This window comes from Anabrus simplex, chromosome 6 (assembly GCF_040414725.1).
Source record: "Anabrus simplex isolate iqAnaSimp1 chromosome 6, ASM4041472v1, whole genome shotgun sequence".
NCBI classification, from domain to species: domain Eukaryota; kingdom Metazoa; phylum Arthropoda; class Insecta; order Orthoptera; family Tettigoniidae; genus Anabrus; species Anabrus simplex.
In genome coordinates, this window is record NC_090270.1 from 188,878,773 (window position 1) to 188,899,113 (window position 20,341).

Here is a 20,341-nt window from a genome sequence, read left to right on the forward strand (position 1 = left end):
GTTGCGATGCTAAATTACCCCATATCACGTGCTCCTATCAGGGGGGCTTTTTCTGTCAAGGACAGACACTTCATCTATATATCGAGAGGTAGTGACGTATATCGGCTCTCACTGGAACGAGATGTCATGTGACACCAAGGGAGGAAGTGGGAATCTGAAGAGGATTTATATAGATCTACACGGCGTGGTGAAGAGCATTCCTCTTCATTCTGTATTCTGCATTCTGCATCCGACTCTGCTATTTGGGGGCATCGCTTACGATGTGCTTATACTCAACATTTCTTATCGGCTCTGTGAGACTTACTCAGATTATTTAGAGAGACAAGTTCAAATAATATAGAAGGACTGGATGTTTTCCGTTCTCTCTATTCAATTAATTCCGATGTGGAATTTCACATTGTAAGGCTGGTACTATGGTTTTGGTACTCAGCAAAATAGGGAGTGATAGATTCAGGGTGGAATCCATTCCATGAAGCAGATGACAAGGATGATGCTGTTGGAAGAGGGACGACAACGATCAACCACGGAAGCAGACTACGAGAAGATCAACTCCGGTGAGCACGAGTTAGCCCTGTTATCGCAAGTCCACGAGTGTAGTATTGAATTGTAATCTTAGTCAGTAATTTTTAATTTTGATATAAAAACTCGTTTTTACGTAATTTCATATTTTTTTAGAATAAAACTTGGCAGATCAAACGCAAGGTATGATGTTACATGATGGTAGTGTGCTTAGAGGTGGTTCAACAACTAACGATAAAGACATGGTAGATGAGTCTCTGGAGGAGATGAGAGTAGATAAGACGGATAACCAGACTCAACATGATGACTCACAGGGTAATAAATTGGGGGGGCGGAGCGGAGGTTATCCCTACCAACGAAGAAAATAGCACTGAGTTAAGAGGTTTTATAGAGTCTATGTTTAAAGAGTTAAAAGATCAGAGGAAGGAAATTAATGAAAAATTAGAGCATCAGAAGGAAATTAATGAAAAATTAGAGCAGCAGGGGAAGAAAATCAATGAAAAATTAGAGTAGCAGGGGAAGGAAATTAAGGCAGACCTAGAGAAAACTAAGAAAGAGCTACGTGACTAACTTAGAGAGTACAAAGCAGAAACTGATAAGAAAATGAAGGAACATAGTAAGGAAATAAGCGAGCTGTTAAAAAAGAGTGAGAATTGCGATAAACGGTTAGAGGAACAGAATGAGAAGACTGAACAACATAAGAGAGAGGTGGATAAGAAGTTGGTAGAGGAAAAAAGCGAAGTTTTAGAAGTTATTGGGAAGGAAAATAATAAAACTAGGGAGAGAGTAGAAACACAGGAAAGTGCAATTAAAGCATTAAGAAACAAACAGACAACCATGTTAAGTGAGATAGAAGGTAGAGATATGAAAGTTGAGGAGAGAGTCAATAATGTAGAAGCGAAGCTGAGACGGGAGATACGAGAGAAACAAGGTAGCTGTGATGGAGTGAAGCACGGAGGAAATTACGTAAGAGAAGAGGAATTACCGAAGTTTAACGGGAGACAAACCAACCCACAGGACTTCCTTAACCTTATTCAGATGCGGTTTGAGCGAAACATAAATGAGGGGTATATTGAAAGGGAGCAGGTTTTGGAAATTATTAGCAGTGCTTTCGTGGGAGAAACGAGATCCTGGTTTGTGGTGTACCGTAACAGTATGAAAGACCTCAACGAGTTCCAGAATAAATTTAAAGAAAAATACTGGAGCGAGACAATTCAGAATCGTGAGAAGGAAAGAGTCGTTTTTGGTAAGTTTATGGCGAACGAGGGGGTATCCATGACGGAGTACTTCTTGGCTCACGTCATGATATGCCAGAATTTAGCTGGGATAGCGACAGATATTGACATAGTAAGGCTACTACTCAGGCATTTTCCTGAACGAGTAAGAACTGCAGTGGTAATGCAGAAAATTAGCACTATTCAGGAGATGGAACAGCTGCTAACTAAATTTGATTGGTTGGGAAATATGGAGAGTAGAAACGGGAACGCGCAAGATTATGCCCCGCAGTATGAGCGCAGGGAAAACCGTAGGCAGCCGAACTACGAAAATAGAACTCAAGGAAACCCTAGGAGTAACGGGAACCAACAACGAGCGGATCAGCAAGTAGGTAACCGACAGGCGGAGAGGAATGTGAGCACTAGCGAGACGAACGGTCAGGACCAAGTAAGACATTTAAACTAAGTACGGGCTGTAATTCAGGGTCTGTATTTCAGCTGTATCCACCGATAACCCAAAGTTGTGTTATGGAGTTATCGTATGACCTATATGTAAGAGATGATTTAATGTTTGAGCCACAGCAGGAATATATTAATAAACAGGAGCAAGTGGTTAATCCCATTGTTAAGTTAGAAGTATGGGGGGCGGGTGTTCAGGCACTTATTGACTCAGGTAGTCAGAGACCATGCGTTAGTTATGAGTGGTATATGAGTTTTGTACAACAAGGTATTTATGTGGAGGAAATGCCAGTTAAGAGTACGTATATCATCAATGCTGTTGGCAAGAAGTCCAAACAAGCATGTAAGCAGGTGGCATTACCTATAAGTATTGCTGGTTCTATTATGGTTCAGATATGTTCAGTTATTCCGCATCTTGTATTTAATATCATCTTGGGATGTGACTGGCTGATGTCACACTCAGCACAGTTAGATTATAAAGAAGCTGTGGTTAACTTAACGTGGAACGAGGTTCATATTAAAGTCAATTTTGAGGGTGATATTCAGGGGAAACAGGGTAATTGTGCCATGGGGTGTGTTGTCAGGGTTTCACAAGCTATCGAGGAAGCTAGAGAGAGCTTCAGGGAAGAAGAAGTTAGTGAGAGCTTCTTTCTGTGTCATGTGTTGGTTGATAAGGGTCAAAAGGACGCATTATGGGAAGCTGTGAGCAAGAGTTACTTGGAGGAAGGACGGGAAGACGAGTTGTTGGCAGTGTTGCTTGAACACGTTAATGTATTTTCAGTGAAACCTGACCGAACTCATGTGTATGAGCATTCTTTTTCTGTACTGGATAGTAGCCTTTTATGGCATTCCACACAAGTTTTCCAAAGCAGTAGACGAGCAAATACAATGTATGCTATCAGACGGCGTGATTGAGCCATTAAGTAGTCAGAATGTAGATAACGGGAAGTCAACCTGGTTATTATTTCGAGGTGTTGGTGTGTTTGTGTATCAGCTGTGTGTATGTAAGAAGTGGATTTTCCGGGTTATGTCTGTAGACATGTGGGGGTCGTGGTGTGTTGTCTGGAGTGAGCTCACTGTACTGCTGCGCACATGAGTAATGTCAATAGGTGCGCATGTGATGTCATGATTTTTTGTAAATGTAAAAGAATTCAGACTTGCCCAATAGGAAGACCTACGTAAAAAAAGTTTGTTATTGTAAAATAGAGTTATCACAGGCGAATATGTGCCATGAGAGGACTTGCGGTAGCATGGTTACATGTTCCAACGGCGTGTGGGTGAACGTGTGTAACAGTGCTTGTAGGGTCGTGTGGGAATACACTTGGTATTGGATGACACCAGGTAAAATGATGATCTCACATATGGAATAGCGTGTGGTTGCGCTATATGTTGTTGTGCCATTTTAATCTGGTGAAGACAATCTTAAAACTGATGAACGCTTCAGTGTGAAGAAATCAGAGGAGATGTGTATAGTGGTATTTTTTAGGTATTTTTTTTTTGTAATTGTGTAATGTGTGAATCTTTGATGGAAGTTGAAGGACAGTTGAACACTCGAGAGCGTGGAGGCTGAAATATATGTATACATAGTTGGCATGTTAAAGTCGAGAGGAGTGTAAATTTGACAAACTGTGAATGATGATTCGATGTATGACAAACCAGTGTATTTTCTATGTTGTATATAAATAGGTTGTGAGTGATTCTGACATTATGTGTTCCGCATGTCAGAATCAGGGGGGCGAATGTAATAATCGTGGTCGCCACGACATTTACACAATTTGATTACCCACCCGAATTAATTGTATATATACTGTATATGTATCATGTATCATATGTAATTTTATTCATTATTAACGTCCATCATCATCATTTATGTAATTGTACGTAAGAATGAGATATAATTTTTAATTGTAATATATTAGAATATTCCGTGGTAATGTCAAAATAGGTCTTGCGCTAACAGGCTACTTGGTGTTTCGCAATAGTCCAGGAAGGTTAATTTTGGATGGTTCTTGGAAACGTACGCAACAGCAAGAGGAAGCTACCTAATTTCGTTGTTGCGATGCTAAATTACCCCATATCACATGCTATCAGGGGGCTTTTTCTGTCAAGGACAGACACTTCATCTATATATCAAGAGGGTAGTGACGTATATCGGCTCTCACTGGAACGAGATGTCATGTGACACCAAGGGAGGAAGTGGGAATCTGAAGAGGATTTATATAGATCTACACGGCGTGGTGAAGATCATTCACCATTCTTCTTCATTCTGTATTCTGCATCCAACTCTGCTATTTGAGTGCATCGCTTACGATGTACTTATACTCAACATTTCTTGTCGGCTCTGAGAGACTTACTTAGATTATTTAGAGAGACAAGTTCAAATAATATAGAAGGACTGGATGTTTTCCATTCTCTCTATTCAATTAATTCTGATGTGGAATTTCACATTGTAAGGCTGGTACTATGGTTTTGGTACTCAGCAAAATAGGGAGCGATAGATTCAGGGTGGAATCCATTCCATGAAGCAGATGACAAGGATGATGCTGTTGGAAGAGGGACGACAACGATCAACCACGGAAGCAGACTACGAGAAGATCAACTCTGGTGAGCATGAGTTAGCCCTGTTATCGCAAGTCCACGAGTGTAGTATTGAATTGTAATCTTAGTCAGTAATTTTTAATTTTGACATAAAAACTCGTTTTTATGTAATTTCATATTTTTTTAGAATAAAACTTTTTGCTTTTTACATCGTTAAATAATTTGACTTTTTAGTAGGTTCCCTTTGTTTTTCCACATGGTATTTAATGGTCAGTATCCTCATACCTCACGACCGGGATAGTCTCATTAAATTAAGTTTAGTATTTTTTTTAGATCTAAATTCGGTTTCAAATTCCATTTAATTTCGAAGCCTTGGTTTTAATTATCTATATCGGGTGTTTGATCCATTACACTGTTTTCCCATCAGGAGCCAGAACTGCAGTTCTAATAGAGCAAACATGATAATTAGAGTCGGGATTATTAGGTGCTGATAGGTTAGAATGCAAACTTACTTAAGCCAGTACCAAGTACACCCCACACTGTACAACGGTTATGCTATGAGTTTTGTATAGATATTACGGGTATAGCCTATAGAACTCCTTGAATTTATGCTACTCTTCCTACATTATGGTACGACGGGTTGCATGACACTTCCTACAAACCAAATTACTTTGCATTCTAACCTATTACCACCTACAAATCCGAGGTATAGTGATAATCAACAGACCTCATCAGCTATAACTGTGCATTTGGAAAACTCCAGCCAATTCACTTTGTGAAATAGCCAACATTATTCCTTCTTCTTGCTATTTGCTTTACGTCGCACCGACACAGATATGTCTTATGGCGACGATGGGATAGGAAAGGCCTATGAATGGGAAGGAAGCGGCCATGGCCTTAATTAAGGTACAGCCCCATCATTTGCCTGGTTTGAAAATGGGAAACCACAGAAAAACCATCTCCCGATTACTGGATACTGGCCACACTTAAGCAACTACAGCTATCGAGCTCGAGCAACATTATTCCAGAGAGTTAGATGAATGGGGAAATGATTACCATAACAAAGCTTGTCATGTACTTGCCACCATAACAGGGGAACTAGCACGTAACTACACAAGGCAACATCCAGATGGGAAAATGTGCCATGTGCACTGCTGAGGTGAGTAAGTTTTCCTGTGTTGAGCACACAAAGTTTGAACTGGTTGATCAATCGTTCAACAAGTCTCTCTCTAGCACAGGAAGACAGAGAACCCCAAAGAATGTTACAGGCACGCACATCTCCCAGCAAGAGGAAAGCAGGAGGTAACTAAGTAACCAGATCTTGTAGCTTATGAATATGAAGATCTATGTCGGGTAGAAAGTACATGTTGCGCACCACTGCCATTATGGACAGTGGAGTGCAAACCGCAACAGCCTCTGACTAGTACATAGTAGCACTAATTCACTGAAGATGTCGGACTGAATTAGGATACAAATGCTCCCAGCCATTCCACTATCCACAGCTACTCGGTCTTTGGAATAAAGACGATATCCTCACATAGCTGTATGTCCTGGGCTCAGGCGTGATTCCTGTAGACAGACTATGGTAACTGTATATCCAGATAACAGTTGGCGCAGCTCGGCAAGGTGCCAAGAGCCACTGTGGGGATGAAAGGCACAATGAAATTAATACAACTGCTTGTCCTTCTTTTGTCCAGCTAGCTGCCACTATCCACTATTATTGTTATCCATCTACAATAATGAATGATTCAGTCTCTACTGTCTCCTCAGTACAAGGTGAGCTCACTGACAGGGAATGGTGGGCCTTCTTCCTGGGAGAAATGGGCTTCCCAGACAGAGAATGATGGTGGTTATTGTTTTAAGAGGAAGTACAACTGGGCAATCATCCTTTATTAACACTAATCAGAGGGAAAAAATGGGAGGGATCCGACACTTCGAAAAATGAATGCATTGGCCAAAGATTAAACAAGGCCACAAAGGGCATGAAAATGAAAGAGTCCCTACACTTGGCCCACAACGGGTGACTTGCAGGCATTCTACAGTGTGATGGCAGTCAGGTCATCATAGCTCTACTGGACAGAGCAACTCACGCAAAATCGGGAGGTTGTGGGTTCAGATCGCACTGGTGCCTGATTAGCCATTTTTATTCTGTACTTAACATCTCTTCAATATGTACCGAATACGACCTAATAAGTTTAAAGTTTAGTTTATTTCGAGAACAATGCGGTCATGAAAATGAAATTATTAATTTCTTCTGCTTTCGTAACGTTCAGTCCCAAAATGGTGCACAGTCCACTTTTAAACATGCCTTCTTTTTCTAAATGGAACTACAACCAATTCTGTTACATACATAGTTGTTTATGGGCCACCACATTCAGGGATACAATTAATTCTGCAGTCACATATGAAGCACTGGTGAATAGCAGCATTCATTTGGCACCATCAAGAGTTAGTAGCCAAACAGTCAAGAAAAGACCTACATGTGACTTGTACCTCGTGCTGAGGTCAATGGGGAGAGTAAAAAAAAAAAATTACAACATGTATATTTATTTTATCAGGACTAGTTTCGACGCTTTATATTGCGTCATCATCAGCTGATATACACTGGAAACACTGGCAAACATATATAAGTTTATCTACGTCACACACATTATAAAAACTATGATAAAGATTTAAAAACCATATTATAATTATACTATTTCCGTGTCCATATTGTCCAAGACTTGAATTATTAAACTTTGGATTGCTAAAATCTGATGCAATTTGGTTTAAATAATCATTAAAATTAAACAAAACTAATAATAAAATCACAATCTTCTTAAAAACATTCACTTTGTTTGACGTTTTTTTAATGTTTTTGTACAACCATATTAAAACCATTCCGCAGACACAACAAGGTTCACTTAGCTACACGCTGCTTTTGCAAGGACAGTGATCTCACGAGGTCCGTATTGAACTGAGAATGAAATAATTGGTAACTTCATAAAGTACCGGCTTCTGAGTCCGCCTCTTTTCACGATCGCCACTTTTCAACATTTTGAAGATTTCATAGAATAATTTTAATATGGTTTTAAAAGATTTTGAAGTGTCAATGTTATTTAAGAAGATTGTTTAACCTTATTTTGCGACATAATGTTCACTACATGGCAATAGCCTGAGGACTTTATTGAATGGTTTTAATATGGTTCTACAAAAACATTTTTAAAAAAACGTAAAACAAAGTGAATGTTTTTAAGAAGATCGTGATTTTATTATTAGTTTTGTTTAATTTTAATGATTATTTAAACCAAATTGCATCAGATTTTAGCAATCCAAAGTTTAATAATTGCAAGTCTTGGACAATATGGACACGAAAATAGTATAATTATAATATGGTTTTTAAATCTTTATCCTAGTTTTTATAATGTGTGTGACGTAGATAAACTTATATATGTTTGCCAATGTTTCCAGTGTATATCAGCTGATGATAACGCAATATAAAGCGTCGAAACTAATCCTGATAAAATAAATATACATGTTGTAATTTCATCTTAACAATATTTTTGGTATTGAATAAGGTGGATACGAATTTTAATAAATTGTAATCTTGGTTCAATACGGACGAATAATGAAATTTATATAATTAACTGTAGAAATAATTGCATCCTTGAATGTAGCAGTCTATGAACTACTATGTACATGACCAAAAAACAAAAAAAAACAAAAAATGTACAATTCCATTAAAGAAAAGCAACTTGGTACAGCTGCCTTGGTACTTATTAACCATTTCACTGCTGCGCTCCAGCCAGCGCGGAGAGTAACCGCTGCTCTGCTGCGTCCATAATATTGCGAGCGTGACATTCTTCTGACTTTATCAACGCAATACTCCCAATGTTGACATAAGAAGTCATTTAAACTCCGTGGGCGGATACACGCATCTCTCTGCAGTAGATAGGAGCTTACAAAATGACAATCTGTTGATTCATTCATGAGTTATTGAGATAAATACGACACTCTGCTTTACGAGCTGCTCTGCGGCATGCCCGGCGTGCAAGCTAGCAGTGAGGCCCGAGTCGGGGATGAGTAAGCTACAGTATGTCGACCGCCAGTAAAGCGCGCGATCGTACCGAATCCGAGGTTGTAAGAGTGTTATCCACATTAGAATCGGAAGATGAATATTCCGATTTTAGTGATTTCAAGAATAATGATTATAGTGATGACACAGATTATAATGAAAGTACAGAAGTTGTCCAACCACTTGTGCAAAGCATGAGAAAGAGAAGCCGCTTAGACTGACAAAGACATTTTCCTTCCCCTGTACCACCCACCCTGAAGAAGAGATTTCCTGCCAGGTACTGTCATGTGTGTTCAAACACCACGCTTGGTGAGAAAAAGAGGAAAGAAAGTAGATATAGGTGTGCAAAATGCGACGTTGGACTCTGTGTACACCCCTGCTTCAGAAACTACCATACCCTAGTAAGGTACTGAAGGAGATGAACTTGTTTCGTGGGAATGAACACTTCCAAAGAAGACATGCGATTTGAAAAAAAAAAAAAAAAAAATGTAGGCTACCCACAGTTTTGGAATTACCAGTTTTGTACAACCCTTGATTAACTGGTCTGGACCATTTTTTGATATCAATCCAAGATGTATAGGAATTTTTAATGCATTCTCAGTGTTTTATCTTAAATAATATTTTACCGTAAAATTTAGATACATTTTTACTAATTTCAGACACTACTGAAGTAATTGTCTTCAGTTTAGTTATATATCGGTGCTTGGAAGTGGACAGCTAGGACCACCTGTAGCCACTGAAACATGTAAATTGAGCATTTTACTGTTATTTTTAATTATTAGCTCGATTTTTGTTCAATTGTTGGCCTTTTATGTTGGACAACCTTGAATTTCCTGCGCAACATATAGCTAATTTTGTGTTAGAAAAATCAGTTTAGGACCTTCCATATTTAGTATAAAAATATATGACAAGCAGGCAAGAACCCTCTGGTTTTTCCCATATTATTTCCGAGTTTTATGTATTAAGTAAATTATTAAAAATAATTCAGCACAGGGCTTTTACAAAAGAGAATTTATCTCAGCGATGAAATAGTTAAACAAGGGACTCATATTGAATAGTTTTCATGTGTCCCTAATTGTTATTCACTAAGGTGAAAACTGCGCATTTTTATCTTCAATTAGTCAGATTATCTTTGAGGTGAAAAAGCTTAGATGGACCACCTTGTGTAATATGAAATGTTTCCTTTCAAAGTAAAGTCTTCAGAAGAAAAACTGTAAAATAATCTGATCACTGTAGTTACAAGAAACTTAAATAGTCAAGTGGAACTTAATTTTATCACATTTAGCACATAATACTTATACTCACAATACTGATGTTAAATTGCACATGTTCCAGCCCTGCCAAAAGAGTGAGCAGCTGCTGAGTTCGAGCCACATCTCGTAGTAAAGCCTGTGATGAGTAATGGCGACGTAATGTGGCACTGTCTTTCCCCAAACATTCGAGATAACTGGGCAATGAGCCTTCGGTCAATGTGTAACGCAACCAAGCACGTCCTGTGAAAATATAATCTAGTCTTATCATTGAGTTCAAATAATACAGTAACTCTTCATTAGTCTAAATAGGACCGATGACCTAGATGTTATGCCACTTTAAACAACAAGCTCATCTAAATACAGTCGACAAACAATGAGTCCCAATCATTTGAAATTCACAGCAGTCTATTCACTGTTAAATTTCAAGACACATCTACTTTTAATTATAAATATGAAAATCAAAAGTAATTTCATAATACAGTACGATCAATGTTTCATGTCAGGAAGAGTACTTCCTTAGGGATCATCGTAACTGTTTTTAACTTTCAATTAATTTATTATACTTTCCAACTATTCATTAAATCCACGTAAAATTACAGGATAGAAATTCATAGAAATTTATATATATATAGACCAATTATTGAACTACAGCATCATTCTGCTTGGAGAGCAGAAAATTCAAGTCTGAGACCGAAAGACACTCCTTCAACTTCAATGCCTTACATACCTGCTCCACACATTTATATAAAAGAGGAAGTTTGTATGGAAAGGGGAAGCAACAGAAAGAGAAGACAAGGAAAAACATGAAAAAACAAAAGTACAAGGACAGATTCACATCTTCATACACTAAATAAATTTTAGGACACCCAATCATAAAAAATTACCAGTGTTTCGTCCCGGTGCAGCATGGGCTCATCAGCTGGATACCGCACATTGCCAAGACACTGGCTGGATAGCAGGCTGGTAGTAACACCACTGCAAGCTTTCCTGTGATAAGCACAATGCAGTGCCGAAGTACTAGGAGAGAACTGCATCTTCTCTTGCTTTATATGCCCTCCCAGGTTAGCATGACCGAAAATATGGCTTCCGATTGAGATAGCTAAATAAAATTCAGGAAACTCAAGCTAAATAAAATACAGGAAACTCAATCGTCAAAATTTACCAGTGTTTCACTCCAGTGCGGCATGGGCTCATCGGTTGGATACCGCACCTTATGCCTATGCCGCACCATGGTGAAACAATGGTAATTTTTGAAGATTGATTTTCCTTGAAATTTATTTAGCTATCTCAAATGGAAGCCTTATTTTTGGTCATGCTAGCCTGGGAGGGCATATATAACAAGTGAAGATGCAATTTACCCCTAGTATGTCGGCACTCCACTGGGCTTAACACAAGAAAGCTTGCAGAGGTGTCGCTACCAGCGTGCTATTTAAAAGATATAAATTTCATAATGATTGATCTGTACTGAACTATGATTACAATAGAAATTAAATATTTTATTATTAAGGTCCACCTTTTCAATACAAATTGTACAATGTTTCACATTATATTCACGTTCAGGGACGAGTTTCGACCTAACTGTAGGTCATCATCAGCCTTAAAGCAAATCACACAAATATATTGAAGAAAATAAACAATGTATAGACACAAAGGTCTTAAAAAACTGTATGCACAACTCATAGAACTGAAGTTAAGACTGGTTACATAAAATAAATTCTGTTGAAAGTTCAAGCAATTTGGGACACAGTGCAATGTCAATGACATAAAAATGATATGTACATACCATGTATGAATTAAGGTAAGGTTCAAGAGATGCATTACGTAAAAAGTTGCTGTTTGATAGAGATCCATAAAATGCTGATGCGCTGCACTACATTAAAAAGTTGCTTTTGGTAGAGATTTTTAAAATGCTGGTTAAGGATGATGCATAGAAGTTCAATTAAGGCTGGCTCCTTAAATATGCTGCTTTCTATTCAAAGTTCAACTGAGCCAAAGTTAAGCTGTCTTCTCAAGATATCCACATATTCAGTATACATGAATGCGATGCATGATGTTGAAAGGCTCTTCTGGTTTAAGAATCTTGACTTGAAAGATGATGACTGTTGCGCATGGAGGTCTAAATATATTTGTAGGAACTAGAAGGTGGTTGGATTTCACAGTTCAATGCGGACCATACAGATGATCTGGATAAATGAGAGCTAAGACAGAAAGATTTATGTTAGGGGGAAGAATATACTTAAATGACATATGTTGTATGGGAATCACCTCGTGATGCAACGTGTGGAGCAAAGCTGGATATGAAGCATGACTGAGGAGTGGAGTGGATCAGATTTTACCAAAGCCCAGAGGAGGAGGTGCGGGGAGGAAGAGAGGAGAGAAGGGAAGGAAGGGAAGGGGATCAAGGCGGGGCTAAGGAAATTAGACAGAAGTATGTGGATATAATAAGTGAAAAGTTCCAAACAGTGGACAGTAAGCAAGTACAGGATACATAAAGAGAAAGAGTGGCATACGGGTAGAAATAGCAAGAGAATGCCTAGGAACAACTGTGTGTAAAGATGGGGAAAAGAGAACATCATGGTGGAATGATGAAGTGAGAGCAGCTTGTACACAGAAAAAGAAGGCATATCAGAAATAGATCAGAACAAGGACTGATGCAGGCAGGGAATTGTATGTAGATGAAAGAAACAGAGCAAAACAAATAGTTGTTGAATGCAAAAAGAAGTTGTGGGAAGCTTTTTGTAATAACCTGGAAAGGCTAGGTCAAGACAGTAATACATTAATGAACAGTTATAAAGAACATCAGGAAGGGAGGGAAAAAGGAAACGAATAGTGTTTTGGGTTATTCAGGCGAACTAATAATAGATCCCAGGGAATCACTGGATAGGGTGGAAGGAATATTTTTAAAATTTCCTCAACGTAAAAGGAAATCTTACTGGTGATGTTGCAAACAACCGAGCTCGTGGGGAGGAGTACAATGATGTTGGTGAAATTACGATTGATGAAGTGGAAAGAATGTTAAATAAACTCCATTGTCATATAGCAGCAGGAATAGATGAAATAAGACATGAAATGGTGAAATATATTGGTATGGTAGGGGTGAAATGACTTCATAGCATGAAAAAATTAGCATGGAGTGTTAGCAAGATACCTTCTGATTGGACAAAAACAGCAATTGCACCTATATAAAAGCAAGGGAACAGAAAGGATTGCAACAAGTATGGAGGTAAATTATTGATCAGTATTCCAGGCAAAGTGTTCACTGGCATCTTGGGAGGGAGGGTGTGATCAGTGGTTGAGAGGAAGTTACAAGAAAACCAGTGTGGTTTCAGACCACAGAGGAGCTGTCAGGATCATATTTTCAGTATGTGCCCGGTAAGTGAAAAATGCTACGAGATGAACAGGCAGTTATGTTTATGTTCCGTAGATCTAGAGAAGGGATAAGACAAAGTACCGAGGGAAATGATGTTTGCCGTACTGGAGGACTATGGTATTAAGGGTAGATTATTAATATCAATCAAAGGCATTTATGCTGACAATTAGGCTGCAGTGAAAACTGATGGTAGAATGAGTTCAAGATACTTACAGAGGTTAGACAAGGCTGTAACCTTTCACCTTTGTTGTTCACAGTTTACATGGATCATCTGCTGAAAGTTATAAAGTAGCAGGAAGGGATTCAGTTAGGTGGCAATGTAATAAGCAGTCTAGCCTATGCTGACAACTCTGTTTTAAAGGCAGATTGTGCTGAAAGTCTGCAGTCTAATATCTTGGAAGTCAAAAATAGGTGCAATGAGTGTCGTATATAAATTAATCTTTCCAAGACTAAATTGAGAAATTCAAGAGAACTGAATGTCAGATTGGGGATACAAAGCTAGAACAGGTAGATAATTTTGAGAATTTCAAGTATTTAGTAAGTGAGATTGAATCGAGTTGCATTAAAGCTAATGAAGTGAACTCGCAGTTGCGATCAACAGTGTTCTGTAAGAAGGAAGTCAGCTCCCGGACGAAATTAACTTTACATCGGTCTGTTTTCAGACCAACTTTGCTTTATGGGAGTGAAAGATTGGGGGACTCGGGATATCTTATTCATATGTTAGAAGTTTTTTTTTTTTTTTTTTTTTTTTGCTAGTTGCTTTACGTCGCACCGATACAGATAGGTCTTATGGCGACGATGGGACGGGAAAGGGCTAGGAGTTGGAAGCGGCCGTGGCCTTAATTAAGGTACAGCCCCAGCATTTGCCTGGTGTGAAAATGGGAAACCACGGAAAACCATTTTCAGGGCTGCCGACAGTGGGGTTCGAACCTACTATCTCCCGAATACTGGATACTGGCCGCACTTAAGCGACTGCAGCTATCGATCTCGGTATATGTTAGAAGTAACAGACATGAAACTAGCTAGAAAGATTGCTGGTATAAACAAGTAAGAACAACAGCACATGAGTACTATGAATGAGGAGATAAAGGCTAAATTAGGATTGAACTTGATGGATGAAGCTGTACGCATAAACTGGCTTCAGTGTTAGGGTCATGTGAGGCGAATGGAGGAGGATAGGTTACCCAGGAGAATAATGGACTCTGCTTTGGAGGGTAAGAGAAGTAGAGGGGGACCAAGATGACAATGGTTAGGCTCAGTTTCTAACGATTTAAATATACGAGGTATAGAACTAAACGAGGCCACTGAACTAGTTACAAATAGAGGATTGTGGCTGCGTTCTATTATGAAGATGTATGTAGGCAGGTATGTATGTATGTATGTATATGGATGAGTTAAATAGTTTATGAAACTAATATATATGCTGAGAAAAGAATCCGAGCTAGGAACTTATAATTACCACTTCATTCCAGAATGAGGGATTGAAAATCAGTCAGGAGGTTAATGAATGTTGCAATTCGAAACGTAATGATCACCTGCCAGAGAAATTCACCAGAATCTAGAACAGATAATTTGAAGTTTTAGAATGGACATTGTCCAGACACTGCTTGTGGAACATTCACGTTCATTTGAAAGGAAGGTACCTGGCATCATTCTTTGGACAAAAATATATCTTGTCTCTCTGAAATGCATTTATTTCCCTGAGAGGATTCCACCAACTGAGGGAAATAGGCCAAACAGGTGATGTGTCGCGTGCTACAAGTAGAACATTCGGAGACAGACAGCATTTTGGTGTCCAGACTGTGAAGCGCGTCTCTGCACTGAGGGAGGTTTCAAGATATTTCAAACCAAACTAAACTATTAAGGTAAGATAGTCATATTTTCTGAAAGAACACAGTTTTTTAAACATGCCTGTAAAGGTATATTGAAATCTGTAAAATAATATCAAAGTGATGTTGCTTTGAACAAAGTCTTGCATGAATATGAGAAAATTTAAATACCATGCTTAGAACTAACTTTACCACGCTGAGGACTTAATTGTAAGAGATACTATCTGGTGGAGTCAACAGATTTACATGTCAAACTTAACAGTTCTACAGAGGGTCTGACCCACCAGATGTTAGCACATCAGGAACTGTACCATGAATAAATACTGTATATATTTTTCTGTAAAAGTCTAGAAACACTGTACATACCAAAGTTTTTAAATAAATAGCCTGGCGATCATATATGATGTTGATACTGGGAGAAATTCACTGCACACCACTGGAACACCCTTCTTACAGCACAGGTTTATCATTCTGCAATCACCATTTGTTTTGGACCACTCTAAGAGATGTTGTGGGGACAGCAATTTACAATGCAACTAGCTGCAAACACATCCTCATTCTTTCATTGAGGACAGAATAAAGTAATCTGCCAATCTGATGGGAAAAATGTGTTCTCTAAATTAGGAAATTATGTAGAAAACCGGCATGTTGCTGTACCACCTCTTGACTGAATCTCTGAAATATACATTTTTAATTCCAGTTTATAACTGATCCACCGTCCGGCTCCATGGCTAAATGGTTAGCGTGCTGGCCTTTGGCCACAGGGGTCGCGAGTTTGATTCCCGGCAGGGTCGGGAATTTTAACCATAATTGGTTAACTCCGCTAGCTCAGGGACTGAGTGTATGTGTCGTCTTCATCATCATTTCATCCTCATCATGACGCGCAGGTCGCCTACGGGCGTCGAATCGAAAGACCTGAATCTGGCGAGCCGAACTTGTCCTTGGACACTCCCAGCACTAAAAGCCATACGCCATTTTTTTTTTTTTTTTTTTTTTTTTTTTTTTTTTTTTTTTTTTTTTTTTTTTTTTTTATCTACCCTCATACTTATACACTGCACAAGTTACATGAAGATTCTTTTGTTGAGAGATCAACTATGGTGCAAAGTGTGTTTCAGGTCACATCTGTTTCACTGACTTTTTTTTTTTTTTTTTTTTTTTTTTTTTTTTTTTTTGCTAGTGGTTTAACGTCACACTAACACAATGAAGGTTTTCAGTAATGTACAGTAAGAATGGGAAAGGGTTGGAAAAGAAGCAGCCATGGCCTTAATGAAGGTACAGCCCCAGCATTTGCCTGGTGTGAAAATGAGAAACCACAGAAATCCCATCTTCAGGGCTACCGACAGTGGGATTCAAACATACCATCTCCAAAATGCAAACTCACTGTGTGCAACCCTAACATCACTGATATATTTTACGTACTGAACCACTGAACAGTATGAATTTGAAAAGCTGAGTTGCAAGAACATAATGACTCCATTGTAAATAGTCCAATGTAATGTGAGTGAACATTTAATTTCGTAAGCAAAATCAATGTTGAGTAGTAAACTGATCAACTTAAAAAATGTATATCCTTCATTCCCTACAATTAAAAAAAAAATGCAAAGAAATGCTTTACCTCTATCCAGCGGAGAATTAACATGCTGCAGATTTCGAATGACGTGAATAGTATCCGAATGGCTCAAGTCACGTACCAAAGGCCAAATACTGTGTTGTGGATCCCTCAGTCCATGACACAGAGCTAGGTCTAACTGACGACACAATGTTTGAGCCAGCCAAGAGTCACTACCCAGAACTGTGTTGCCAACTCCATACTGCTGGATCTGGAGCAAAAGTTCCAACTAAATCACCAAGATGAAATGTGAGTTTGCAACAAAAGGGGGTGTTCAATTAGGTATAAATGAAAAGTAGTATCAAAGGTGAAGGTGATGGTAGTGGTGTTGGTGGTATATAATAGGTCAGAAAAACTGCAAGATTCCAGCATACAAATATACACAGTATAAAACTCATTAGAAAATTATGGTCCCAATTTGAAAAACCCAGCATGAGAGAAGCAGATTTTCTACAATTAGATTAGAATGTTAATCCTCCAAGCATTATAAATATAGTTTTAGTTTCTTCTCAGTTTATCAAGGTAACTAACCCTTAACATGAATCATACTTTCAGGATTACCCCGTATTTTAGGAGACACTACCATACTCATGCTAAACGACCCATGTGCCAGGCAATTTCTATGCAGGACAGCAATTGTCCCATATTTTGCCACATTTTAAATCTCAAAAGAAATGCAACTTAAAAGTTTTTTAGTCTGTCGAACACACAAGTTCAAAATATCATATATAACACCAACAAATCTGTAAAAAATATGCACTATTAAACAAAGAATATCCCCAGATTATACCAAATCACTTTAAACCATGCATGTAGGCATATATACAGTATATAACATTGTTTACGTTGCACAAACTAGTCAGTGTTTATGAATAGGTGATGCTATGAACAAATATAAACAGATAAAAAAAACCAAACCAAACCCCCTGGCACCACAGCCCTTGAAGGGCCTTGGCCTACCAAGCGACCGCTGCTCAGCCCGAAGGCCTGCAGATTACGAAGTGTCGTGTGGTCAGCACGACGAATCCTCTCGGCCGTTATTCCTGGCTTTCTAGACCGGGAATATAAACAGATAATGAATGTATTAGTCCTCTACTGTCACTTCAGTAAATTATGGAAATTTTCTAGTACTTGTCTTAGGTGTCCATTACCTTCAGCAATTGTCTGATTGCTGTAAGTTGGCTTTAGACCTTCAGCAATTACCTGATTGTTGTAAGTTGGCTTTAGACCTCCAGCAATTACCTGACTGCTGTAAGTTGGCTTTGGACTTTGTTTGGTTATCTATATAAATCTTATATAAAATAAGAGTTTTGTCTGTACGTTGCTCAGAATTAAAAAAAGAATGGCATTTTAGTATCAGTTCTGTCTGCAGTAGGAAGGAAATGCAATTTTTAATTTTCCGTCTTCTATGTCTGCCTGTCTGTCTGTATGTACACGCATCACGGGAAAAAGGCTGAAAAGAATGTTATAAAAATTGGTATGTAAAGACAGGGAATAAGGTGCTTGCTACACTTTAGGCCAGGGGTCCCCAAATGGTGGCCTGCGAGGGCTTTTAAAAGAATATTTTACAAAATGTGAAAAAATTTGCAAGAAATATTTCATAGCTCGTTCAAAAATGTATTAATTTTTATAACCTTTATAGGCACAAGTCAGAACTAATTCATTCTTTAATATTATTACCTGCTTTTAAGTATTCACATGGTCTGAATAGATTATTTCTGATTAAAAAATAAATAAAATCCAAACTTTGGTGGAAAATAAGCCCACACAAATGGCTATGGGATCCATGTAAACCTCACTGGATATTTTATGCAATGTAGCATGCAATGAATACCACGAAATACTTTAATTGCCATTGGTGTGAGAAGAGGTTTCAATTCTTCGTTCTTCTCTCACTGGTAGTACTGGCTGGTACACAGTGCTGCACACTTGAAGACATTTTCAGAGCAGTACTCCTGGAAGTATACTGCTGGGATTTTAGGGTCTTTTAACTGTATATCACTGTTCTTTTCACACTATTCCCACTAAATTGTCCTTCTTTAAGTTTTGTTTTGACTACATTATTAATTTTAGATTGTCTTTAGGTATTATTTTTTTCCTTTTTGTAATTTGTCAAATATTAATTCAATGAACTGACATTGTAGGGTGCTCTTTCTTCAAATTCAGTTGTACTGGGTATAATAGCATTTATTTTTAATTTCACTCTTTTATGAAATTGTAAAACAGAGTTTCAAGCTATTAAAATGATTAAACCTTCATTTAAAGTGAACTATGCACATTATTTCATAATGGTACCTATGTTCTAATTGTAGAATTTTACAAAAATCGGCCCATTTTATAGTGTGGCCCGCGATCATGCCTAAGGTTTAAAATGTGGCCCTTACAAATTGGAAACCCATGCTTTAGGCTATAAATAATTTTATTCACACTGAGTGAAATGGTAGTTTAGGGGAAGGCCTAAAATTTAATTTAAATTATCATAAATCTATGTCCGGCTCCATGGCTAACTGGTAAGCGTGCTGGCCTTTGGTCATAGGGGTCCCAGGTTCAATTCCCGGTAGGGTCAGTAATTTTAACCATAACTGGTTAATTTCGCTGGCACGGGGGCTTAGTGTATGTGTCATCTTTATCATAATTTCATCCTTATCATGAAACGCCTACAGGCGTAATGTCAAAAGACTTGCATTTGGCGAGCCGAACTCGTCCTTGGACACTCCCGGCACTAAAGGCCATACACCATTTCATTTCATCATAAATCTATGTTATTAGTCATCCGACTGATAAATACTACGTATAACAAAAGTTATAAAGATTACAATATCCATTCATTTATGTCTTATAGAGTTTTACCATACCGGCAATGATAACAGAGCTATTGATGAATTTCAGCTTTTGTTGCTTAGTCCATACCAACGGTGAACCACAAGAAAATGGGTGAACAGAATTTAATGAAAACGTGTGTAAAGTCTTAGGATAAGGCACCACAGTCTAGGCTATAAATAATTTTATTCGTGCTGGGTGAAATGGTAGTTTTTAATGTTGCTTTTTTCATCCCACTAACTACTTTTACGGTTTTCGGAGATGCTGAGGTGCCGGAATTTAGTCCCGCAGGAGTTCTTTTACGTGCCAGTAAATCTACCGACACGAGGCTGACGTATTTGAGCACCTTCAAATACCACCAGACTAAGCCAGGATCGAACCTGCCAAGTTGAGGAAAATGGTAGTTTAGGGGAAGGCCTAAAATTTAATTCCCATGATATCTATGCTATTAGTGGTACTGCAACACCACCTAGATAATAAGGCCTCACAACTGTTCCGCATGTCTACCGTGACGTCACTACCGGGAGGCAAGCTTGAACCTTCCCAGTGTTAAGAAAGCAATGAGTGTGGTCATATGTCGGTGCAATTATGTAGAAGTTTAATTATTTTAATTGTACCAGTTGCGAATCATTGTGTACAATGGTGCTAAAGTGTTGTGTGCCCAACTGCAAGGGAA

The 20,341-nt window shown here is 38.4% G+C and overlaps 1 protein-coding gene across 4 annotated transcripts in view; it reads right to left on the reverse strand.

Annotated features, from left to right (window-relative positions):
- prd1 (pruning defect 1) overlaps positions 1–20,341 on the reverse strand; it is a 256,253-nt gene that overhangs the window by 221,493 nt on the left and 14,419 nt on the right. For 3 of the 4 annotated variants that reach the window (XM_067150110.2, XM_067150109.2, XM_067150111.2), the window contains exons 2-3: positions 16,852–17,056; positions 10,090–10,277 (exon numbers count right to left, since the gene is read on the reverse strand). In XM_067150110.2, coding sequence (XP_067006211.2) covers positions 10,090–10,277; positions 16,852–17,056 — 393 coding nt within the window. The remainder of the gene's footprint in view (positions 1–10,089; positions 10,278–16,851; positions 17,057–20,341) is intronic. The other variant, XM_067150112.2, reaches the window with a different exon arrangement.